This window comes from Trachemys scripta, chromosome 8 (genome assembly GCF_013100865.1).
Source record: "Trachemys scripta elegans isolate TJP31775 chromosome 8, CAS_Tse_1.0, whole genome shotgun sequence".
NCBI classification, from domain to species: domain Eukaryota; kingdom Metazoa; phylum Chordata; order Testudines; family Emydidae; genus Trachemys; species Trachemys scripta.
The window spans coordinates 99370685-99397944 of NC_048305.1; the positions used below are offsets into that span (position 1 = coordinate 99370685).

The 27260-nt window shown below is 42.0% G+C and overlaps 1 protein-coding gene across 1 annotated transcript in view; it reads left to right on the forward strand.

The window, feature by feature from the left end:
- Window positions 1-27260, forward strand: part of FAF1 (Fas associated factor 1) — a 320478-nt gene that overhangs the window by 30552 nt on the left and 262666 nt on the right. Inside the window, exon 2 of the mRNA XM_034778048.1 lies at window positions 6248-6316. Within this exon, the coding sequence (XP_034633939.1) occupies window positions 6248-6316 (69 nt within the window). The remainder of the gene's footprint in view (window positions 1-6247; window positions 6317-27260) is intronic.

Below are 27260 nucleotides of genomic sequence, written 5' to 3' on the forward strand. Positions count from 1 at the left end.
ACGGGGCTGGAGCCGCCGGGGGGCCAGCCTGGGCCGCGCCTCCTCCCCCCACATATTCCCCCTTACCTGTTTCAGGCTTCCCGCGAATTAAATGTTCGCGGGAAGCAGGGGAGGGGGCGGAGACTTTGGGGAGGGGGCGGAGTTGGGGCGGGGGGGGGGCGTGGGCGGGGCTGGGGGCGGGGCCGGGGCCCAGTGGAGTGTCCTCCATTTGGAGGCACAAAATATGGTAATCCTACAGTAGATAAACTGTCATGGTAGCATACATACAGACAGCTGTTTCCTGTTTCAATCTGTATAATTGTGTACACACAACAGGGACTTTGTGTGAAGTAAGTGTGTGGCATTCTGGGTGGGTATTCCACTGTCCTTTGCTTTGCAGCTGGGCTTGTGTATTCTGAGACTTTTCTCGTGACCCATTGTGGGATATGCAGTGGAAGCCAATGGTATTCTGAGACTTGGGGGGTCAAACTCCGAAACTCCCGTGATTCCACTCCTGCTGTCTAATGTGAATATGCAGAAACTGTTGGTGGGGCGGTGTTCTTTGAGTTCTCTGCACTGGGTGGCTTTGGTTTTGGATTTCAGCCACCATGCAACCAAGCACTTCCTGCAACAGTGGCTGTGCCAGGAGGAGGAGGAGGAGGATATTGAGCAAGTGCTCCTGCACAAACTTTTCTTGGAGCAGCTTCGCACAGTGCAGTGCCATTTCTGGGCTTGGGAAAGAAGCAATGACTGGGAAAGGATTGTTCTGTAGACCTGGCGTGGTTTCCAGTAGTGACACCAGAATTTTAGGCTGACAAAAGCAACTTTCCTACAGTTCAGTGCTGAGCCCATCCCAAAGCTGTAGAGGCAGCATAGCAACATACGAGTTCCTATCACCGTTCAGAAACAAGTCATCATCACCATCCGGAGGCCACTTCCGCCTCACTGGTCAGTAGCTAGTTAATTTGGCATGGATGGATTGACTGACTGGGGCCATTGGTGATACAGGTGTATGCTGTTATGAAAAAGTTACGGATGCAGCTTGTCATAAAGCTTGGCAGGAGGTTACTGATTATGTTGCACAAATGGGGTTCCCAAATTGTTTTGGGGCAGTTGATGGGACCCATGTGCCCCCTGCACTCAAGGCCTCAGAGTTTATAAACAGGATGGGATTTTTCTCCATGGTGCATCATGGCCTGATTGGCAGGGTAACATGCATAAATGCAGAGGGGTCTGGAAGCATCCATGATGCTAGGATCTTTTGATATTCATAGCTGCTTGCCTTAATGAATGATGGAAGATTTGCTCCAGGATCACTATGGACGTGAATGGTGTTGAGATCACTCCTGTCAATCTGGGAGACCCATCCTATCTGCTTCCCTGGCTGTCGAAGCCGTCTACAGGGCACTTGGATAGACTAAAGGAGCTGTTTAACTGTCACCTGAGCAGTTGTAGGATGACAGTGGAGTGTGCATTTGGCAGGTTGAAGTGTAGATGGTGCTGTCTCATGACAAGGTTATAGGCTGCAAAGCACTACCTGCCTCAAATTATAGCTGCATGCTACTGGAGGTTTGGTTTTGATCCCTGACCTTCCTATGAAAGTTTCTGAGCTCTTCACTCTTGATGCAGCACTGCATAGCATCCCAGCTGTGACCCTCACGGCCATCTACTTAGCAATGGGTGTGAATGCATCTTTCAGTGCTTGTTAGTAAGCGCTACCTGCACGCTTGCATCTCCTGAGATGATGAGAAGATCAAGGATCTCTACTTGGCTCCAAGCAGATGCATGCGGTATGGTGTAATGCTGCTATATTAATACTACTTTAATGCCAAAGTATTCAAATTCAGGAGCAAATTGACCAGTCCTGGCTGCATGCCAGCATTTAAACGGGATGCTACATCCAGTCAGCTTGACCCTGGTACAGTGGAGAGTACACAGGTAAACAGACGGATTGGTCATGATGGCACGTAAAGCAGTGTGGAATGGCAGATGGAGGCCTGTCAAAATAGTGTGAAAGAGCATTGAATGCTAGTCATGAATGCTAGTCAGCACTAACTCAGTACATAGTGAACTCACTACACCTTGAGACTCCGTACAGGCTGTACAGAGTTACTGTGCTTTAAGGATTTGCATCATGTAAGCAGAGCATTTCAATGTGCACGACTGCCCTATATAAAAATGCCCCTACTTTATTTGACAGATTTTGCTTCCTTTGTATATTCAGAGTTACATTTGTTCATTTTAGTGACTGTTTGTTACTTCCTCGTGTACTCCTGTTACCTGTATTGGCTAAACATCACTATGAGAAAATGAGTAGGATTCTATTCTGAATTGTATATCATCAACAGAATTGTAAATACGTAAGTAAGTTTCAACTGCATGATAAACTCTGACCTCAGTTACTCGTGTGACAACCGTAGTCATAAATCCAAGAGCAATATTGGACGTGAAGTCTCTGTAGTGCTGGTAGAGACATTTGTCAGAACACAGCTTGACTTTCAGATGTCACCTGGAGTTTGCAGGGTTGACATTTAAAAAAAAAAAAAAAAAATCCAATCACATTTTTACTTGTAAACTGACCAAATTTGATATTGTAGTTCAATGACTCATAAGCAGAATCCCAGAATGGAAAGACTTCAAAAGTGACAGAATAGAACTGAACTTCAATAGAATTTAGCAACATGTCATTTATAAGATGCTGAGAAAACAGAAATTAGTCACTTTTTAATGTAAATAATTATCATTAGCACTTGATACTTTATAGTAGCCCAGGGAAGTATCTTGATAATTTTAGGTTGTATTTGACGGTTCAGGTTTTATACCAGATGTGGGCAAAGTATGGCCTGCGGGCCACATCCAGCCCACGGGACTGTCCTGCCCGGCCCCTGAGCTCCCGGCCGGGAGTCCCCGGCCCCTCCCCTGCAGCCACGCCGCCGCGCGAGCCGCACTCTGGCCCGCTGCTCCTGCTGGGCAGTGTGGGGAGTGCAGTTGGCTCTGGACGGGTGTCATGGCTGCGAGCTCCTGCTGCTGGTAAGGGGGTGGGGAACGGAGGGTCCTGGGGTGCAGTCAGGGAGGAGGGGGTGGTTGGATGGGGCGGAGGTTCTCAGGGGATGGGGAACAGGGAGGGTTGGGAGTGGGAGTCCTGGGGGGTCTGCCAGGGGGCGGGGATATGGATAGGGGACAGGAGTGCAGTCAGGGGACAGAGAGCAGGGGGGTTGGATAAGGGGGTGGGATCCCGGGGGACAGTTAGGGGCAGGGGACCCCGGGAGGGGGTGGTGAGGGGACAAGGAGCAGAGGGATAGGGGGTGCGAGTCCCAGCGGGGGCGCTGTCAGGGGGCGAGGGTGTGGATAGGGGTCGGGGCAGTCAGGGGACAGGAGCAGGGGGTTAGATAGGGGGCGGGGGCCCTGGGACGGGACAAGGAGCAGGGGGGGTTGGATGGGTTGGGGATTCTGAGGGGGGCAGTCAGTGGCTGGGAAGTGGGAGGAGGCGGATAGGGGCCGGGGGCCAGGCTGTTTGGGGAGGCACAGCCTTCCCTATCCAGCCCTCCCTACAGTTGCACAACCCCAATGTGGCCCTTGGGCCAAAAAGTTTGACCAACCCTGTTGTACACCTAACTCTGAGTATCTGAACGTGACTAGTTTGATTTTTTTTGTTTAAGTAGTCTTAAGTGGTGTGATTTCAGTATAGAAGCTTGAATGTCTTAAAAATCACACTCTTTTTTTTATTGAGATGTTTGTCTTAATTACTGTAATTTCAACTGGAAAAGGCAAGTAAACAGACTTGTCCTCTCCTGTGATAGAACTACTAGGGACGACTTCTTTCTTGGGATTAGACCATTTTTAGAAGTGATTTAGATTTACAGTAGAATCTCAGAGTTATAAACACCAGAGTTACGAACTGACCGGTGAACTACATAACTCATTTGGAACCGGAAGTACGTAATAAGGCAGCAGCAGAGACAAACAAACAAACAAAAAAGCAAATACAGTACAGTACTATGTTAAACATAAACTACTAAAAAAAATAAAGGGAAAGGAGCATTTTTTTTCTGCAGAGTAAAGTTTCAAAGCTTTATTAAGTCAATGTTCAGTTGTAAACTTTTGAAAGAACAACCATAACATTTTGTTCGGAGTTATGAACATTTCAGAGTTACGAACAACCTCCATTCCCAAGGTGTTTGTAACTCTGAGGTTCTACTGTAGTGTTTTAGAAGTGATGATGTTGGGCCTGACTTTGACTAGTGGGAGTTGTGAGTGCTTAACAGTTCTGGAAAATCAGGTCTCTTTATTTTAAGGTGTTTGTCTAACCTGCTCTTAAAAATCTCCAATGATGGATCCAATGATCCAATTTATTCCAGTGCTTAACCTCCCTGACAGTTAGGAAGTTTTTCCTAATGTCCAACCTAAACCTCCCTTGCTGCAATTTAAGCCCATTGCTTCTTGTCCTATCCTCAGAGGTTAAGAAGAACAATTTTTCTCCCTAATCCTTGTAACAACCTTTTGTGTACTTGAAAACTGTAATCTTGTTCCCTCTCAGTTTTCTCTTTTCCAGACTAAACAAACCCATTTTTTTCAGTCTTCCTCCTAGGTCATGTTTTCTAGGCCTTTAATCATTTTTGTTGCTCTTCTCTGGACTTTCTCCAATTTGTCCACATCTTTCCTGAAATGTGGCGCCCAGAACTGGACACAATACTCAGAGTAGAGTGGAAGAATTACTTCTCGTTTCTTGCTTACAACACTCGTGCTAATACATGTATGTAGAAAGAGAGGCAAAACTAACTTGTGCTGGATTGTGGTAAAGAGATTCATTCCAGAAAGAAATAATTGCGTAACAAATCTTTCACACTTCCCCCACATGGAACACTTGTATGATAGACTGCGTTAAATAATGAATTAATCAGTTATTTGGCAATGTATGACGAGAAGCGACTTCTCAGTGGCAAAGCTGAGAGTGATACCCTATCTGTTTGGAAGTTGAACAGTTGAGAAAAATGTATGTATCTAAAAGCAAGTGGCATGCTGCATGTGGATTGTAAATAGAACAGAGCTCCTGCTTTGAATTGGGAGTTTGAGCGAAAATCTACAGTACCATTCCACTGTGAATTATTACCATCATTTAAAAAATATTTACTCTTAACCTGTTTTAAAGGGGACACTGTGAAGGTTATACAAACGGAGATACAGTATTCGTAAAGCTGTTTTTCTTTCTCCCCTTCCCCCGCCCCCTTTAACCTCCAACCACAAGTAAAATAATTCTCTCTAGCCTCACTGGCAATTCTATAATCTTCTCCAAGTGAAGGCTTCAGTGTAATGACAATCCCAAGATTCTGCTATAATACCCTATAATAAAAAATCATTAGGCATGGGTTCATTAGGCAAATTGTGTGGGTCTAGAAAGGTATAGTGTAGGGACAGAGCAACCTGGATATATATTTACCTAAATGAAGTACTTAAACCTTATACATTCAACTAGACATACACCTCTACCCCGATATAATGCGACCCGATATATCCGAATTCGTGTTATAATGTGGTAAAGCAGTGCTCCGGAGGGGCGGGGCTGCGCATTCCGGTGGATCAAAGCAAGTTCAATATAACACGGTTTCACCTATAACGCGGTAAGATTGGCTGCTGAAGACAGCGTTATATCGAGGTAGAGGTGTATTTTTGAATAAGCTAAAGGAGTGTTAGTCAGTTTTTGTGATCAGAGGTCAGGAAGGATTTTTTTTTTTCTCTTCATACTTCCTTGTCTAACAGTCAGATTGGTTGGTTAGTGTTTTTTGTTTTGCACAGGAGAATCTGCTTTTGTTTTTACTAAGAATTTAAAAAATGTTTAGACTTAATATGGCAGAACTTTCCATCATAGGTTCTTGTATATTACTTGAATTATGGTAGTATCTGAGCATCTCACAGTCCTTAAAGTATGTCTCCCCAGAACACTCCTGTGGCATAGGGAAGTACTGTTATCCGTATCTTTAACATGTGTGACTGAAGCACAGAGAGGCTAAGTGGTCAGGGTCACACAAGACGGCTGTGGTGGAGCAGGGGCTTGAACCCAGGTTTCCCAAATCCTACACTAGCCTCTGACATAAACTGTCCTTTTCCTCTTGTCATCACATGGTTCTGGGCTTCAAAGACCCATGCCTTGGCTTTAGCTGTACCCAGCTACTTAACTGTTAAAGAATTAATATTGATCTGAATTCTGTTTAAATCAACATTTCTCCCCCCCTCCCATTTAATACTTTTTTTTTTTTTTTTTTCCTTTTAGGCATGTACCGGCATTGAAAATATTGATGAAGCTATTACGTTACTTGAACAAAATAACTGGGATTTAGTGGTAAGTATGTCTAAGAAAATGATTTTGTAGCACAAGTTCATATACTTGTTGGTACCGTCTAAGCAAAACTTGAATTGAATTTGTGACTTTTGCCCCCCGTTAAATACATAATTCATAGGATAATTAACTACCTGTTGATTAGATCCAAGTTCAACTTTGTATGTATACAATAATTAAAGGTAACCTTTTAAAATGACAACTTGTAGATATAAGAATCTTCAAGGATTTAGTTAGTACCCTTGAAAGAAATGGGAGGTAAACCACTTTCTTCAAATAAGCTATTATTTGAATGGCTTAATTTTGCCACTGCAATTTTTTTTGCTGCTGCTATTTATTTGTATTACAGTAATGCCTACTGGTTCAAGAATCAGCTCACCCTATTCTCCCCCCATCCCCTACCTTTCCCTCCAGACTTGGTGGTGTCCAGACACTCTGTCCCAAGTGTCACAATCAATGTTGTAGCAAGACTCAGTGTGTGGATGAGACAAACATGGCAGTGGGCAGGCAGGCAGGCACTAGAAAAGTAAGCAAATCGAATTGTATTAAGCAGAGATGTTGGCTCACTGCCTGCTTAGGTGTAGTGATCTGGTAGTACTCTGTGAATATTGTAGGAGAGGTTAATCATAAGGAGGAATTTGAAGGATGCTAAGATAGTGGCTCAGTGATGTTGTCAGGGAAGTTTTCCCGTTCATGAGGCATGGCCTTTTGATGTTTTTTCCCCTTGACTTTTCTCTGTCACTGGTGACATTGATACCTTTCTCTTATAGATGCCACAGAACTGGAATAATATTGTGTTTTTTCTTAGTAAAGTCAGGTAGGTCATTATGAAAATAAGATTTTAGGGAAGATTTTAAAGAAGAAGTTAATTTAAAAAATTAAGTACTTAACAATTTGCCTTCTATAGAAGAATTGCACATTTGTAGTGAGTCTGTGAGGCAGCTACTGATCTGGATTCACCATGTCCAGAAAAGCTGAGAAAAATGCAAAATGGAGCTATTAAGATATAGGGCTGTTGGTGATTGTTGGGGTTTTTAAGAGAATGAGGGTAGGATAGCACATTTTGAAAACAAAATAGAGTAAAATAGCCAAACGTTGACATGTGCAAATAAAACAAAGTGGCCTTTCTTAATTAAACTTTACATTAAACATTTTAAGATTTTTGCCAAATGATCACTCCCCTTCCCCCGCCCCCAAACCCAATAGACAGCTGTTTCATATATCCAAGCAGGGTCATCAGAAATCTTTACATTGATTATTTTGTGCAATTAAAAATAGACACTGTGATAGGATGTTGTCATGACATCATGTCTCCTGTCTTGAAAGTAAATGTCTGTTTGCCTCACCATTTATGCACCAGGAGGAGACTCCTATGCATTTTAGTCAGGGAATAAATACTAAGTTTGATGCCAAAAAATAATTTAACGCATTTTTCTTTCTGTTGCTTACAATTTGTAATTTTAGATGCTTAATTTAGGTATGGCTTTGAAAAATATATTTTTCCCTGCCCTAATTTTTTGCTGACCCGAAAAGAACACAACAAAACAAAACAAAAACCTTCCCCCACAAATTTAAAAGTATCTTCTCCCCTTATTGGTCCTTTTGGTCAGGTGCCAACCGGGTTATTTAAGCTTCTTAACCCTTTACAGGTAAAGAAGGAATTTTATGCTACCCTTAGCTGTATGTTTATAACAGATGCATTAACCATTTATCCTAAAGTCTGGATGTGGAGAAGGGGGACTGTAGTGTATTACAAGTGCTTGTGAGTCTGGCTGACAGAACTGTGATGAAGAATTATAAGGACAGCTAAGGAGATCAGTCTTATAACTGATCTTAACTTGATGGCACGACATCCCAGGATGCAATGTCAGAAATGCAAGACTGAACAGAAAGGGGGAAGTGAATAGTTGAAGCTGTGAGGGCTGATAAAGTTATCTAGAAATAAAATTTATGGGGGAAAAGAGCTGATTCAAGAGACAGCCTTGAAGGAGACAGATGGAAAGTTGGAGTGGGAGGAAGATGAGCTAATAAAGGAGACGCTGAAGGAAAAATTGGAGAGGTAGGGTGAGAACAGGTATTTTTTGAAGCAAAGTAGGGGTTGGGGAGGAAAGAGAGGTGGGCAGTGTCCTGAGAAGGAGTGATAAGCTGTTTCTGAGCCAGTGCATGGGTCAAGAAGAGTGAGAATGGAGAAGAGGCCCGTGGACTTCAGTGGCAGTAGGTGATGGGTTACCTTTTGATGAGAGCAGTCTTGGTGGAGGGAAGGGAGTGAAAGCCAAATTGCAGTGTGCTAGTAGGGAATTGGAGGAGAGAAAATCAAGGTGGTGAGTGAGAGAGCATGTTTAAGAAGCTTGAAAGCGGAATGGAGAAGGGAAATGGGATGGTAGTTAGAAGCAGGGTCAAATGTCAGGTTGTCAAGGGCAGGATTACTAGAGGATGTAAAAAGTGGAGATGAGATAAGGGGCGAGGTAGACTTATGAGTTAAGGCAGCAGTTCAGTTGTAATTAATAAGGAATATAGAATTAATTTGTAGTGTAGGAAGTCTGCCTGGTCCCTGAGCTAACTCCAGAGTTGCTCAGTGGCACTGGCGCAAGGTTAAGCTAGGTTTGAGGAACAATGGGATGAACAAGAGTGGCAAAGGAAAGGAGTGAGGGAGGAATTTAGAAAGTGGCTGTTTTCAGAAAAATGATGAAGGAAAATATAGCATCTTGTCACATGAGAAGGTTTTCCATCAGCTTTCATGAAAGGATTCTCTTGCCAGTTGTGACTCTAGAAATAGAATCAGAGTTGTTACATAGGTCACTTCATGACCCAAAGGCAGCTCTGAGGCAGGTCTCCAAAATGTTCAGAGTTTCTTCCTGAACTATATAGCGCTAATGGGCAGCATTTAGAAATTCAGGAGCAGCCTTCTATCCACAGTCTTGTGCTCAAAACTTACCACCTGGTGGGTTGTCAGGTGAACTTCAACAGGGTATCCAGAGAAATTCAAGTGTTTAAATAGGAAGCCAAGTGAGTCATGAAAGAATATGGACAATCTCTGCTCCAGGACACTCTTGCAACACTAAGAAATGCAAGTCAAGCAAACATAAGCCAAAGAAGTTCTAGTCTAAGGGCAGGAAGCTCATTTGGACTTAATTCAGGCTACCTGTTTATCTTCGCTCCATTTCACCCTAAAGGTGTTATGTAGAGAGGAAACGATGTGGATGACTCATGGCCACCTGTTTCCTCCTGAATTCTATGAGGCTATGATCATGAGTGTCCTGTACTCTGGGACACCAGCCAATGCAAGAAGAAAGCAAGGACTGAGAGTGAGGCTGAATGCAAAACGATCCCAAGATGGGAGTAGTCAAGTACTTCTTGGTAGAGGCTAAGAGAGAATTTAAATCAGAGTGGGTGGAACTAGCAAAGAGCAGATGCTTCAGAAAAATGTGAAGGCATTTTTACAGCTTTTCTAAAGATAAATAGGGTGACATCAGTGCTTTGGCTTCTGCATTGGTTAAATGGCTACCTTTTCGTGTCCAGATGGGGTTTAATATGTTTTATGAAGCCATAACTAGACAGTGCCCCCTTTCTGTGCCATTCAGCTGCAGTTGCTAGTAGCAGAGGTGCTCGGACTGGAATCTCTTTTGTATAAAAGAGAAGCTGGTGGCAAGGGTGGCCTCAGAGGCTCTCAACCTTTGAATTAGTCCATAGTCCAGAACAACCCATGCTTGTGTGTGTGGTGAGGTTTGTTTTTTGCTTTGTTTGCTTTTTAATGGGCATACTGCAAGGGTTATCTCTTGACACAAGCTTTTACAAGGGTCTTTTTGTGTGGTGAAGGATGGTATTTGTAAAATGGACTACCATATGATTTGATTATTGCTGTTTGATTTTTGAGGAGTGGGGGGAGAAGCTTCTGATTTTTGTTGAGGCCTGTGATTTTAAATCCACTAAAATGCCACTGAGCGATTCCCGCAGTGGAGGGAATTATTCTTCTGTATTACGTAAGTGAACACTATTGAGTCCTGTATCTTTTAGACATTCAATCTTGATTTTAAAAATGTGATGATGAATTTAGTACTACACCTCTACCCCGATATAACGCTGTCCTCGAGAGCCAAAAATCTTACAGTGTTATAGGTGAAACCATGTTATATCGAACCACCGGAGTGCGCAGCCCCGCCTCCCCGGAGCTCTTCTTTACCGCGTTATATCCGAATTTGTGTTATATTGGGTCGCGTTATATCGGGGTAGAGGTGTACTACTTTGAGTGCTTGCTCATGTCCATTCCATTGTAGGTGCGTGTGCTTGCCACATGTACCAGTGCTGAAAGATTTTCCTCAGTGATATCTGTAGGGGACCAGCTCTAGTGCCCTCTGGAGTGATGCGTGTAGGCACTGGTATAAGGGGCGCTACCGGCCCCTTTCCTCCCTCAGTTCCTTCTTACCGCCAGTGTTGGTGCTGGAACGCTCTCCTTGTTCTAGCAAGTGGTTCTCTTTCAGTGGTTCTTCGAAATGTTCTTATGTAAATAGTTGCAGTTAAAATAGTTAACAGTTCCTAATAGTGTTAGTATATTTTAGTTATTTGTAGTTCCCCGAGGGACTTAGCCCAGGAACGGGGCATGCCCTGCTCCCCACACTTCAAGCTGTGCAATTGCTGTAAGAAGCCCGTGCCAATCAGCGATCCACATCTTAGTTGTTTGAAGTGTCTGGGTGAGACCCACATTCATGAAAAGTGCCATATTTGCAAGGGATCCAAGCCCCAGACCAAAAAGGAGAGAGAGACATTAGGCTCTGCGCACTCCTCGTGGAGTCAGTTCTTGCACTGGCCTTGGCGCCGGCACGTTTGGACTTGGTGCCGAGTACTTCGGCATTGACAAAAAGTACGCCCCCGGTACTGACTTCCTCTTGATGCTGATTCTTGTCACCGGTACCGGCCCAAAGACAAAAAGTATGTCAGGAGAGGGCGCTCCCTGGGGTCCCGTAAGGGAGAAGAGGAGCCTAGACCAAGTCGGACCATCTCGCTGTCACCGGAGCGCAGCCACATGGCAGCCTCACCTATTGGGCCTAGTCTGCCCTGCGACATGCCTCCTACACCAGGGAGTGGTAGAGGTACACAGTACCTCATGGTGCTATCCACCCCAGAAGCCTTTCAAGCGGCAAAAGACATCTTCCTCTTCCTGATGTCTCTTTATCCTCGGGAAGAGAGGCCTACGGATCCGTTTCTAGGGGAAAGCCCTCTATGGCACCCCTGCAGAAGTCACCCCCACGGCACTGTACTCCGGCCCACTCACCAGGACCGTGCCAACGATCTCCAGAGCTGTATCTTGAATCACAGACCTGTGGCCACCTGGTGGGTTCCCGACACTGATCACTGAACTCCATGCACCGATCTCCGGGATCCAGATATCAGCCACCAGATCTGCGGTACTGGGCCACAGAGGCATGCCACCAGTCCCCGGAATTCCAGCAGCAGTCACCTGAAAGGTGCCGCTCCCTGGTTCCCAGGCGCTGCTCACCAGAGCATCCTTGGCACTCTCTGGAGTCTTGGCGCCGCTCTTCGGAGCAATGCCGATTGCCAGAGCCCAGACGCTGGTTGCTGGAATCTCGATGCCAGTCTCCGGAGCGTCATAGACAATGGCTGGGCTCCCAGTCACTGGAGCCTGCACACAGTTCCTGAAGTGGGTGGCATTGTTCTCTGAATTATTACCCGGCCTATGAGCAGCGCTGCTGGTCGCTGTATAGGTGGCCTGGCTCATTGGGGTCCCAATACCACTCCTTGATTGGCAGGCATGAGACCGGCAGACATAGTGGGGAAGCCTACACTATGGTGGTGCCACCGTGGTCACCAGAGGAAGATCATTCCTCCTGGGGCTCTGAGAGCGAGGATTTGGTGGCCACCAGCAATCAACCATCACCTGGATAGCCAGCAAGATTTTCCCAGAGCCAACCTGCAAGCATGTGGTCACAGGGTCAGTGGCCTGGGCCCTGGCAAATCTATAATCCATGGGTAAGGCTAAGATTTTGTCATGGATATTTTTAGTAAAAGTCACGGACAGGTCACGGGCAATATATAACAATATAAGGCAATGGTTTTCAACCTGCGGCTCAATGCGGGCGGCTTGCGGCCCAATTAGCACAGAGCTGCGACTCATGTGACATCCTCAGGGCCACACAGGTAGTATTGGAAGCGGCCCACATAACATTGTGGGTCACATATCTGAACATTTCCAAAGGGTCCCTTGACTCTGCAGACACGGCAGCATGATCCATTGCAACAGCTGTGGTCATGCGCCGTGCATTCTGGCTCCATCTTTCTGGGTTCCCAAGGGCAGTCCAGGCAACAGTTGATGACTTATCCTTCAAGGGTCAAAAACTATTTGCAGACAAAACGGATGTGTTTTTACACACCCTAAAGGATTCAAGGGCGACCTTAAAAACCCTGGGCATCTAAGTATCTGCAACCAAAATAAAACAAGGCAAGTTTTATAACCAGAGATTCCGGTCTACGCCATCCTCTCAGCCCCAAAGACAGTTTGACCAACGGCATAAACAGAGACAGAACAGATGTCGACAGAACCAAGATCAGCCGTCGACATCTCAACAATCCACCTCTAGGCAGTCATTTTGAAGGTGCGGTCGAAGGCAAAAGACCTTTACACTCTCTGACTCCGGAACCAGAAATGGTCCTTCGCTCATTAGGAGACTGTCTGTCACCATACTACCTAGTCTGGAACACTATCACAACAGACAAATGGGTTTTAGAGATAATCCAGAAGGGCTACTCCATCCCCTTTTATTTCTATCCCACCTACCCATCCCCCCACCCCCGTCCCTATTTAGGGACCCCTCTCAGGAGCACCCTGTTACAACAGGAAATTAACCACCTTGTACAATTAGGTGCTGTGGAACCCACACCATCTCAACACCGGGGGAGAGTTTATTTTATTTTTAATAGAAATTGTAATGTATGCGCCACTTAACATAATAGTATCTAGCTCTAAAAAAAGACTACAGTTTCATCAATATAGTGGGTTCATTTTTCTAAGTTCACATAGCTATTTCAGAATAAATGTGATGTTCATAAATTTCAAAAACTCACAAAATGGCAGTGATCATCTCTATTTTAAAAATACATTTTTAAAGTGGGCTTTTCTATATGCAGAAATATGTGCCTCACTGCTGTATTTAACTTCTTTTATTCCTTCTGCTGGCAGTGGTTCAAAGCACAGTGTAATTGCAGTAAAACAGTGGTTTAGTGCACCTGTAAATGTGATGACTTGCAGTTCCTCTCTTACATGACTTCCAAGAATCAGCTGACAAAAACTGTTCTGTGCTCTGGGAAAGAAAAAACGTGTGGTTTTTAACACCTGTTTTTATAATGCTTCAGTTCCACACCTGTAGTATATTTATGGCTAACTTAATAGTATTTCTCTTTGCAGTTTTTCTTTTAAACAGTACTCCTTTTAAAAACTGACTTTGTAGGAGGGTCAGATAAATACTATATATAAAGAATGCTCTCTTAAGCTTATTTTTACTGTTTTAAAGAGAAAGATCTTGACTTTCTACAGGGAATGAATTAAAAGATCTGAATTGAAAAAGATGAACTTCGATTTTGCAACTTCTTTTTCTCTTGGACTTCCAGTTATGGATGGGATTCCTGTATGGAAAATTGGTGTTTTTCTTGTTGCTGGTTATCAGAAATCTTTATTTGTAAGTTTTATTGCTCTCTCTGTTGGCCTTTGTTTAGCCTTTTTATTAAGGGCATAAATAACCCTTTAAATGGCTTATAGACAGATAGCTGGAGCTTTGTCTGATGAGCATTGGAGGAGCTGTATCCTGTTGGAATGTATGATTTTTTTTTTATTTTTTTTTAATTTGAGGGTGTGTATAGTTTCAAGTCATTTTAATTCTGCGAAATGGAAGATAATGGCTGGATGCTCTTAATAGATCTATTTATTAGAATAATAATGCCTAACTCTTATCTAGTGCTTTTCATTAGTAGACCATTAAAAAGAAAGAGCTTGAATTAAGATGCTCAATAAAAGATCGAGCTAATATTTTGAGGGAGGTCTAGTTAAATAAAAAATGAACCATTCTGAAATAAGTGTCTAACTTTTAAACTATGAATTTATTTTTTCTATGTTTGAAACTTAAAAAAAAACTACATTTAGAAACTATAAAATCTCCAAAGATACAACTTGTAATAGATCCTTGCATAACTTGGTGGGAACTGATGGACTTGTGAGGGCTGCTGTCTTTTCCCACCAATTGCAGCAATAGCAGGTGGTGTGTAACATGCACTTGAGTGGTCTTTCTGTTTCACCATTGGTTGCCAGTGGAGATTTCCACTGACTGTCGCTGCTTTCAGATGTTATTTTAATCATCTTACCTTTCTGTGTTTCTCTTCAGAAATATATTAATCTGCCTCAAATTCTGTCACTTAAACATTTAAATAAAAGCAATAGTGCCTTTAATCTGTGTGTGAATGTAGCTTTAGGTCACATTAAAACTTTTAACAACTTCTGGCATCAAAGATCCCGTTGAGCCTTCATTCCCCAGATTACTAGGGCTTGACTCTTGCAAATATTAGTTTGGTTAGTTACATTTTTCCTTCCCAACTTACCTGTGCAGTTTAAAATTGACATAGGATTTTTCTTTAGTGTGGGACAGTGTAGGTGTGCGGTATTAAGCAGCTGCTACATTCCATGCCTCAGCTGGTTGCATTTCTGTGGTTGGGGAAGTGGTGTGTGTATCTGTATATTGTGGTGGTGAGATCCATATGATTTAACTTACATCTTTGACACCCTCCCCGAACTAATGCTGTTCTTCAGATACTCCAAACCGCTGCTCAGCTTTCTTGAATTTTAAACACTCAAACAGAAACTCTGCATCAAAAATGTGTTTGTTTCGGCATTGCATTGGTCTATGGTATGAGTGTGACCATATTCAGTCTTGGACTATGTTGGGCATGAAGGCTTTATTTAAAATCTGGGATTTCCCCTTTCCAGTAGATTCAGCTCTTGTTTCTAGTTGTGGCAGGCTGTCTGATAGCAGGCTTTTAAATCATGGTGTTATGACTTAGGAAAACGTTTCTTTAGATTCATTTAAGAAACTTCTAAAACAAATGTTTTTTTCTGTTCTCCCTATCCTGATGTGTAGCATCTGTCTCCCATACTTTGGACTGTCCCCTACCTAAGCCGGAGCTGACCAATTAGAAACTTGAAGATTTTTGTCAACCTTTGATAGATCCTTTCTTATGCTGCAGCTCCAGTTTGTTCTCTGCCTCATTTGAAGGCAGTTGCAGCAGCTTTTACTTCCCTACTCTTCTGTGAAACAGGGTGGATAAAACCCATGATTTAATAATTTTTTATTTAAAAATTGTAAATTAGATGTTTATTTGCTAGTTCTTTACTTTGTTCCCACTTTATAATCTTAAGCAAAAGAAATCCACTTTAGCAATTTGTTTCTTTAGGTCCCTAGTTGTCAGAAGAATTGTAGATATTTATAGAGAGGGTTTTTTTTGTTTTGTTTTTTAAAACCAAGAAGTTTCACACTATAATCCTCATGTATTGTAAGAGACAAGTTCCAAGGGCTCAATAACATCTCTATTATGAGAAGAACACAAAGACCCAGTGCTATATTTACAGCCAGCACCACCTTCTGAGGTGTATTGAATTTCCCCGAGTCAAGAAAGCGGAAATGCTTGGACCAGTCTATGCTTCGAGCAGGCTATACTTTTCCATCATGGTTTGAAGTCAGTGGGACTTGTGTTTCTAAATTGCGTCTGAAAATGCCACCTACAGGTGCCGAAATGTGGCTTTAGAGCAGTGCTCCAGTCCTAAAAAAGAAGTGTTGGAACATACTCGTAAGTGAGAGTATTGGAAATACCAGAATATTGTTCCAGATTCTCTCTCTTCCCCCCCCCCCCCCCCCCCCAAAAAAAAAAAAAATGCCAGAATGACGTTTCGGAGAGTTCCAGCATGACTCTGTCACGCTTGAGCAGCCTCACTTTAGGCTCTTATATTGGAAAATTTTGGCCTGTTAGGAATAAAACAAACAAACCTCAAACACCTTGCTATGACAATCTCCTCCGACCACCTGTTCATTGACATAACTGTTCTCTTGCCACTGTTCTAGCAACCAAATCTCTGCACTTTGCTTGTCCATTTGAATGACAAGTAAAGAGAAGTGTAACTTCCAACTGTCAGCTCTCCTTTACCCAGCCAACATGTCTCCTGTATGGCAGCAAGAGGAGCTTGTAACTTCCTTAACTCTCTGATACTAGCTCAGTCTGGCCTGGGGTGAACAATTAACATTCCAGCTTGCAATGCGTATATTGTGTTTAGCTGTTATCCAAAATCTGTGACCCTTTCCATTTGTTGGGCTGGCATTGAAATCTATAAATCAGTTTGGCTTGCTATACTGTTTGTATAGTAAGTGAGTTTTGGATCTAATGGTTTGTTAGGCCAATCCATCCTATTTAGGTCACGGGAATACCATGTCATAGTCTGCAGGCCTACTCAGAATAAGTATCAATAGTTCTGCTTTAGTCCACTTGGTTCGTAAGGCTAACGAGTTTGAACTGCTTGGATTTGAAATCAGTTCTTCTCTTGACAGTCTTGTGTGAAAAGGCTAAATGGGTTCTAGAGTAACAGCCGTGTTAGTCTGTATCCGCAAAAAGAAGAACAGGAGTACTTGTGGCACCTTAGAGACTAACAAATTTATTAGAGCATAAGCTTTCGTGGACTACAGCCCACTTCTTCGGAAGTGCATCCGAAGAAGTGGGCTGTAGTCCACGAAAGCTTATGCTCTAATAAATTTGTTAGTCTCTAAGGTGCCACAAGTACTCCTGTTCTTCTTTAAATGGGTTCTGTCTGTCCTGTTTTGAAATCAGCTTTCCTTCTTCTAAGTACTGTTGATTCATGGCACCTTATTCCCTAATATTCGGTGCAACCTGTCTAATAATGATACTGTTGATTAAACCAGTTTTCCAAGGTAGCAGACTTGGACTTACAGTAAATTCCAAGTTGACGAAGTAGTTGCATCTTGGAAAAGGGGCAATAGAAAGTGTTGAAATGTGGTAGCGGTGAAGTCATAGAACAAGTGGACTCTTATGTGTACCTATGAAGCTTGATTGGTGCTGACGGCTCTATCAAATATGAGGTTAAAAGGAGATGTGCCTTAGCGGCACGTGTTGCACAGAAATTGACAAAATTATGGACTGATGTAAACATGACGTTTGGTACCAGAGTGAAAACTTATCAAACCACTGTACTACCAGTATTACTCTGTGTCATGATCTGAAAGCAGCTGCATTAAATTAAACAGTCATCAAAAGGCTGGGGGCAATAGAGATAAGAGTTCTTTAAATCATTCCTCTCTACTCATTGTTTGAAGACAAATTAAGTTAAAAGGAGAATAGGAACTGAAATCAGGGTATGGGACTGGCTGCAGTTGAAAAGATTACAATAATGGGGACACTGCAGAAGACAAATAGATGATGGGATACTAAAGAAAATAATGCAAACACACTTGAGGTCAGTCCGACCAGGAGGCTGACCACTGACTAGTTAGTAGGACTATGTGTGCAGGGACATGACCAGGTTAGGCTTAACAGAGGAACGAGCCATAGACAGGAATGAATAGCGATGCTGTACTGCTCCTTGTGTCTGTGAAGATGCTCTGGCATGAGAGAGTATTTTTTAAAGAAAGTTTACAGTAACTTAGTTAATGGATAGAAAGTCTAAACTACTTCCATAGTTAGTACCGAAGCTATTGTGTTTTGACATGACAGCTTTTATATCATTGAGAAATTTTTAAAGTAAAAATACAATTTTAGCCTCTTTTATGCAAGCTCTTCTGCACATGCTTAACTTTAATCACAGATGTAGTCAAAATGGGACTATACATGGGAGTAAAATTACATATCTTCCTGGGTGTTTGTGGGATGAGGGCCTTAATTTTCAATTTTTGTTGTTGCCTATAACAGTTTTTTTGTGAATTTTTAAATGATACTGTACCAGTAGTGGCATTGGAAAAAAAAAATGTATAAATTAGTTTCATTATAAATTTTAATCTAAAGTTGTAATAGCAGAACACTTTCAAACGTTGTTTTACAAATCCTCCATGTGATGTAAGTCATGATTGCCAGGATTTTAAATGGTTCCACTCTGCTGTGAAATGCGTGAAATCTTTGTGGAGGGCTCAGTGTGCCTTAGGTACTGTGGGCTCCCCTTGCTTGTTTATTGTGGGAAGGGCTGATCCCACAGAGGAGGGCCTCTCCTCAGACCACTAAGAAGGGGAGCTATCTGATCTTCCCTCTCCAGCCCCGAACGCCGTGACAGCTGCTTCACTTTGTATTATTGCAATAATGCATATAATATTGCAATAATGACTTGTTGTTGCACGGGTACCATTTTTGAAGACTTGGTCTTTCTGTCACCTGCTGACCTGGAGGCTCAAGCGTAATGACAGATGTATAATAATTGGCCACATTAGCTGCTTGTGCTATTTTGACCTTTCTTTGTGTCTGACAAGCACTTTTCTTTCTGGGGACTCAGTACATAAGCACTGGCCGTGACTGCTTCATGGAGATATCACTAGCAGGAATTCCGTCAGAACTCTTCTCTGAGTTCCCCAGCCCACAAGGGGAGAACATCAATGGTTACACCTCTTTTCGGAGGGCAGCATATGGCCTCTGTGCGCCCAGCTAACTTTGTGGGCTGGTGTGAGGGGAAGAAATAATTTTGTCCCTGCTTGCTTTCCACTCTTTAAAGTGCCCTACACATTAGGACTACTGAAGGAGCTGTGCCTGTTCTCCAGGGAGTGCAAGTGCTGTAATTTAAGCTCAGCTGGTGAGCGGGGGATGGAGACTTCTTGTCTTCCCCCACTAACCATTTGCAGCAATGCACAGTATGCTATCTCTTGTTTCGCTCATCTCTATAGCACCTTCCTGTATTATTTTACTACTGAATGCTTCCATTACAAGTAGAGAAGTATGCTATGTGTGTATAATTTTATATTTTGAAGATATGGCAAAATGAATGTATAATCAATTGTAGATATCACGTGTGTGTGTGTGTGTGTGCGCGTGTGCGCACAAATGTGAAACTAAAGCAAATGAGAAGGCCATGTTGGCAACTCTGAACTGAAGTCCTCTATCGACAGCACCAGGTACTGAGTAACCAACAGCTTCCTTTATTTCAGCTTCCTTTATGCTCTCAACCTTTCCAGACTATTGTATCCCTTTCAGGAGTCTTGCGTACCTCCAGGTTTCATCTCACTTAAAAACTACTTGCTTACAAAATCAGATCTAAAAATACAAAGGTGTCACAGCACATTATTACTGAAAAATTGCTTACTTTGTCATTTTTATCAAATAATTATAAACTAGATCAACTGAAATATAAATCTCGTACTTACATTTCAGTGTGTAGTATATAGAGCAGTATAGACAATGACTTGTTTATATGAAATTTTAGTTTGTACTAACTTCGCTAGTGCTTTTTATGTAGTCTGTTGTAAAATGAGGCAAATATTTAGATGAGTTGATATACCTCCAGAAGACCTCTGCATATTCCCATGGGTACATGAACCCCTGCTTTATGTCACCCCAACAGCATGCATTAACACTGCTGTGGGAGGACCACCTTTAATAGTGACAGGCTGACTTGGTCTTTGAGTATGTCTATACTGCAGTGTAAACCCGGGATTAGTGGGACTCAAGTCAGCTGACTTGTGTTAGAGAGCCCAGGGCTTGAGTGTCTACACTGATTCTTAACTCTGCATTAAGAATTTTCTAACCTGGGCTCAAATCTGGGGCTCTGGTGTTCATAAGTCTTAGGTTCTACTGTACTGAATTATCAATCCCTTGAGCCATCCGACTTCCATAAACTGAAGGTCTTATTGTAAAATGTATTTTGTAATGTGAAAAATGTTTGTGCAGTGATGAGTAAAAAAATCAATAAAATACAATATTCTCAATGTCTGGTTTTATAGGTTGTTGAAAAGGTATTGTGATATTGTGCCAGTGGAATACATGCACATATCTTTTGGAAGTAAAAAAAACAAAAACAAACAAACAAACAAAAACCCCAACAACAATAATAAACCCAATCTGTTACTTATATTTGCAGTCCATAACAGTTTTCATTGTTGCAAGCCTATCTGGTATGCTTGTGTGGGTCTTGATATTTACACTATCTTGTGTAGCAATACACTTAGAATTAGTGAGCGGATTGGAGGGAAGTATTCTGTAATGGCTTCAGTCTTGGACTCTGAATCAGGAGTTTCTGGGTTGTAAACCTAGTTCTTATATTAAGAACAATCCTTTTGGCTTCAATCAAATGATTTTTACCTCATTGGCTCAGTTTTCCCATATGTAATCTGCTTTCCAAACATCTTCATCGTTAGATTGCCATATATCTTGTTTAGGACCTCTAGATACAAATACAGAATAAATAACTAGACCATATATTAGGCACAGAGAGGCATTTTGTTTCTGGAATTGATCACCTACTTTCTTTCCAAGTTCTTTCCTTTTGTTGTAAAAGAGAGGTTATAAGCTACCTTCTTTATAAAAAATAAAGACATTTTTATATATTGGACACAATGTATAGGTTTGCATTCTTGGTCAATTTTACGTTGTAGTCTTTTTCTTAACTGCCATCTCTTTCAACCAGAGCAAGGCAGAATCCCTAAGGGGTTATTTTCATAGGTTGTTTGGGAGTTTATTGAAACCAGGTTTGATTTCTTAAAAATATTCCTCTAGTGCAACATTTTCCTGTTTTCCCTGGAAAGGGTCTTAAGACATATCTCTGCAAGGTGGTTTGCAGGACTAGTAACTGTTGTCTGTAACCTATCATTTAAATTAGCTATCCTCCAGTCATTTGGTACAGAAGCTGATATGATGCCAATTTTTAAAAAGGGCTCCAGAGGTGACCCCAGCAATTACAGGCCAGTAAGCCTGATTTCAGTATGGGCAAACTGATTGAAACTATAGTAAAGAACAAAATTGTCAGACACATAGATGAACATAATTTGTTGGGGAATAGTCAAAATGGTTTTTGTAATTGGTGAGGCATGATTTCCCATCTACTAGAATTCTTTGAGGGGGTCTACAAGTATGTGGACAAGGGGGATCCAGTGGATATAGTGTACTTACATTTTCAGAAAGCCTTTGACAAGGTCCCTCACCAAAGGCTCTTAAGCAAAGTAAGCAGTCATGGGATAAGAGGGAAGGTATAGAAAGGAATCTCATTGATTGGTAACTGGTTAAAAGATAGGAAACAAAGGGTAGGAATAAATGGTCAGTTTTCAGAATGGAGAGAGATGAATAGTGGTGTCCCCCAGGGGTCTGTACTGGGCCCAGTCCTATTCAACATATTCATAAATGATCTGGAAAAAGGGGTAATGAGTGAGGTGGCAAAATTTGCAGATGATACAGAACTACTCAAGATTGTTAAGTCCCAGGTAGACTGCGAAGAGCTACAAAAAGGATCTCACAAACCTGGGTGACTGGGAACAAAATGGCAGATGAAATTCAGTGTTGCTAAATACAAAGTAATGCACATTGGAAAACAAAATCCCAACTGTACATATAAAATGATGCTGTCTAAATTAGCTGTTGCCACTCAAGAAAGAGATCTTGGAGTCATTGTGGATAGTTCTCTGAAAACATCCACTCAATGTGCAGCGGCAGCCAAAAAAGCGAACAGAATGTTGGGCATCATTAAGAAATGGATAGATAATAAGACAGAAAATATCATATTACCTCTATATAAATCCATGAGATGCCCACATCTTGAATACTGTGTGCAGATGTGGTCGTCCCATCTCAAAAAAGATATATTGGAATTGGAAAAGGTTCAGAAAAGGGCAATAAAAATGTTTAGGGATATGGAGTGTCTGCCATATGAGGAGAGATTAATAAAACTGGGACTTTTCAGCTTGGAAAAGAGACAACTAAAGGGGGAATATGATAGAGGTCTATAAAATCATGACTGGTGTGGAGAAAGTAAAGAAAGTGTTATTTACTCCTTCTCATAACACAAGAACTAGGCAAACAAAAGGAAACAAAAGGAAGTATTTTTTCACACAATGCAGAGTCAACCTGTGGAACTCCTTGCCAGAGGATGTTGCGAAGGCCAAGACTATAACAGCATTCAAAAAAGAACTAGATAAATTCATGGAGGACAGGTTCATCAATGGCTATTAGCCAGGTTGGGCAGGGATGGTATCCCTAGCCTCTGTTTGCCAGAAGCTGGGAATGGGCAACAGGGGATGGATCCTTGATGATTACCTGTACTGTTCATTCCCTCTGGGGCACCTGGCATTGGCCACTGTCTGAAGACAGGATACTGGGCTAGATAAACCTTGGGTCTGACCCAGTATGGCTGTTCTTAAGTGTATAGATGGACTCAAACTTTCCTACTGGGCAGCAATATGCAGTCTGTCTTATTTTCATATCTTGTTTAACAATTTGAAAGTGCTGCTGGGTTTACAAGGTAACTAATCATTTGAGGTGTTCACATTGGCTCTGGTATCAAAGGCCTTTAAATATATTAGCCTGTAATATTGCTGCTACTATTGAATTATATATAATTATACTGAGATTTAAAATTATTTAGTCTCTCTTTAAATTAAAGGAAACTATAAAAATGTGTTAATTTTTTTTTGTTCCTTCTTTCCTCCGCTCTCCCTCACCTTCCCTCTTACTGCCTTTCTCCACCCTGCCTATAGGGCAGATCAAAAAGGTTCTTTCCCCCAGAATAGTGGCAATATGTTTTTGTTTACATTGTATTTCAAAAGTAAATTGTGAAGTAGAGGCTGTGATTCTCCCAAACACTGCAAATACATGTCAGTTATTCTGGGGACAAGAATTTTGCTGGCCTATAAGAAAGGAAGGAAAAGGAGTAAAAGGAAGTTTCCTATAAAACAGTTAAGATCTCAGCAGTTCTAGATCCCTACTTTGTTTGCTTATTGGTACTCTTCCCCCCCCCCCCTTGTTTCATGTGAAATTTGAGGATTTACTGATTTCAGCTAAAGAACTAATTTTCATCTCACCATATGAGGGAAAGAGGAAGGGAGGGATGGAATGAAGGAAGAAAGTAAATAAATATTCTCCCCAGATGGGAAAACTGATGTATAGGTATAGCTGCATAGAGCTGAGCAAAGTGTCCACCAGCCTGTGTGTGAATGAACATCCTTCTCCTTCCTGTTGAAAGTATAATATGTCTTCACTATCTAAAAGTGATTCCATATTTTCCATCTCCCTCAAATCTAGTAATTTAATGGCTATTTTGCAGTGTTTGTCAGTTTCCAAGGTAGTAAAATGATTATTTCCTGCATGAAATATTTAACTACCTTTTCTGTATACCGTAGAAGCTCAGAGTTACGAATACCAGAGTTATGAACTGACTGGTGAACCACACGCCTCATTTGGAACTGGAAGTACACAATCAGGCAGCAGCAGTGACTAAAAACAAGAGACACACACAAAACCCCCAAGTACAGTACTGTATTAAACATAAACTACTAAAAAATAAAGGGAAAGTTTATTTAAAAAAAAAAAAAGACTTGATAAGGTCAGGGAACTGTTTCTGTGCTTGTTTCATTTAAATCAAGATGGTTAAAAGCAGCATTTTTCTTCTGCATAGTAAAGTTTCAAAACTATTAAGTCAATGTTCAGTTGTAAACTTTTGAAAGAACAACCATAATATTTTGTCCAGAGTTACGAACATTTCAGAGTTATGAACAACCTCCATTCCCGAGGTGTTCATAACTCCGAGGTTCTACTGTACACACTTTGTGATTTAAATGTAACCCTGAGATTCTGGAAGAAGCTTGCCTTTGACACCATGGAATAACAAGTTAGTTCTGGATTATCAACGCATAAGAATTGTGAATAGGTAAGTCAGGTGGTGTAAGACAGTGTTTTGCATACTCACATATTGCCTGTTTTGGCTGTTAAGTAGCATATGGAGTTTTAATGTGTGGCCTGAAAGACAGCTGGATTGATCAGCCTTCCTTAGGTAGAACTCTGGGATCAACATTATGAAGTAACGTATGTAACATAAATGTAAGCAGCATGTGTCTCCTGTCTAAATAATGGATGGAATTTAGTGACTACTGAAATGAACTCCTTTACTTCTGTTTTCCTTGTACGTCTGCCAACAAGAAATGCATAGTCATCAAACAAGCAGCAGGACTAATAAATGTAGATTTCTTTTGATGGAGAAACTAATCTGTTTCTTGTAATAGAGAGTTCTTTGTGCTCTGAGCATACCCAAAAAGCAGCACCTGAGATTATAGCAGTACTATACCTAAGTGTATCTCTCCTCACCTTACCCTCTCCCCACAAAACCCCCCAAAACATTTCCATCACTAATACGTAGTTTCAGTGGCTCATACATGTGCTATGAAGATTTCTACTTAGCATTACTTTGCCCTGCAACATTCAAGTCTGGACCAAATGTCTTAAAACTCATTTTAAAACTTAAATTAATTTGTAATTAGTGTTTTTAAATATCTAAAAATAGTTAACTAATAGTTCTTTGTAACTCTGTTTGAACTTAAAATGGTACTAATTTTATGAATGTATATTTGACTAGTGATGAATCACTTGCTTAATCATGCTGGATATATGTGGGTGGGGGATGGGATGAATTCAGTTGACGTTATTACACTTGGAAAGTATCTTTGCAGATACTGTGCTACATCACAAATAACTTACTGTTTTGTAAGATTACTGCCCTATGACTGGTAACCACAGAGCCCAGAGCTCATGTGGGTCAGCCAGGTCAAAACTCCACATAAATCCATATCTAAAGACGTGTGTGTGTGTGTGTGTGTGTGTATGTGGTACCATACCATATTTTGAACACTTCAATTTGTAGATTTATTTTTTTTAAACACTAACATCCATCCTTAATCTGCCCTTGAATGCCTCTGGAGGCTGGTCTACACAAGGGGGGTTGGGTCGATCTAAGATACGCAACTTCAGCTACGAGAATAGCATAGCTGAAGTCGAAGTATCTTAGATCGATTTACCTCGGGTCCTCACGGCGCGGGATTGACGGCCGCGGCTCCCCCGTCAATTCTGCTACCGCCTCTTGCTCTGGTGGAGTTCTGGAGTCGACGGAGAGTGTGTTCGGGGATTGATTTATTGTGTTTAGATGAGACGCGATAAATCGATCCCTGATAGATGGATTACTACCTGCTGATCCGACGGGTAGTGAAGACATACCCTGGGTTAGGGTTTACCTCAGGTGCTTATCTCAGGTGGCTCCTGGAAATGGCTGGCACATCCCTGCGGCCACTCTGCAGAGGGGAGGCCAGGAAGGCTCCACAGGTGCCACCCCTGCAGCTCCCGTTGTCCGCGGTTTCCAGACAATGGGAGCTGTGGAGCTGGTGCTTGGGGCAGAAGCAGCGTGCAGAGCCTCCCTGGCCCCCACCCCCACGTAGGGGCCGCAGGGACATACTGGCTGCTTCCAGGAGCCGCGTGGAGCCAGGGCAGGCAGGGAGTCTGCCTTAGCCCCTCTGCGCCACCAACCTGAGTTTTAACGGCCCAGTCAGCAGTGCTGACCAGAGCTACCCAGGTCCATTTTCAACTGGGCATTCTAGTTGAAAACCGGACACTTGGCAACCATACTCTGGATTACAGCCCCAGCCCATGTGGTACAGTATGTATAATCATCCACTGTTTGGGGGGACTGGAACAGATTGAGGATTGGATTTCAGCATTCAACTCTGAATTACCTTGTTTTCATGATTTGAAGCCAGACTCTTAGTATTATTTTAATGGTTTTAAGTGTGCGTTTGTTTGACAAGATACTGTATTGATCCAGGTTAAGGTAATTTAGCAGTTATTGTCACAGATTGTATGTCATGTTGTCGCACCATTTAGTAAAAGGGGAATTATTGTGCGATACTTCTTAATACCCTATGTACTTTTCTGAGTTATCTCATGCCATAACTTGTCAGCACGACTGTACCTTTGATCTTTATTTAGAACTGGCATACTATACAATGAAGTGATTGTAAGCTAAAAGTAAAGTATCTTGTCACAAGATAGCCCTCCCCTTTCTATACTTCTTGACTTAAATGTTAAAATTTTATGTGAAGTAATTCAGGAGAGGAAAAATAAAAATGCCTGGGGAAATGTGGTGGTTGAATGCACAGATATATTTTTCAGGCACCACTTTTGCACTATATAGCTCTATTTTTTTTTTTTCCTTACTGCTTCCTAGTTTAATTTTTTAGGATTCCAGAAAGTGGATCACTGTATGGTGGCATAAGAGCACCTTTTCTTCCCTTACCCAGGAAGTGGGGAGGCATTAGCTTAAAAAGCTGTGGTACCCCTCTTCAGGGGTTCATTCCGCATGGTACATAAAAACAGGCTTCTATTCACTTTTCCTTCTGTAAGAATGGGTTGTGAATAGGTGTTTCTGTTTTTCTCCTGCCCTTTTCCCCCTCTCATTTATAAAAGGACCATAGTTGCTGGGCTGATAAAAGGGCTGGTACTGGCCTTAAAGGGAGTCCCTGCAAGTGGAGTTTAGTCTTGGGTGAAGATGGGTCAACTGCTTCCTCTTGCGTTCAGACAAGTATGTTCAAATACTTCTTTTGATACAGAACTATAAAAATTCTGTAAAATGCATCCATTTTTGAAACTCAATGAGTGGATTGCTGAGGGAGGACTTTAACTGGATATTGCATGTGTTACTTCCAAATACAGTAACTCTTCGCTTAATGTTGTAGTTATGTTCCTGAAAAATGCGACTTTAAGTGAAACGATGTTAAGCAAATCCAATTTCCCCATAAGAATTAATGTAAATGAGGGACGGGGGGTGGGGGTGGGGTTAGGTTCCAGGGAAACTTTTTTTCACCAGACAGAAGACTATATTATATTTAATACTGTACACAGCAATGATGATTGTGAAGCTTGGTGGAGTCAGAGGGTGGAATATTTC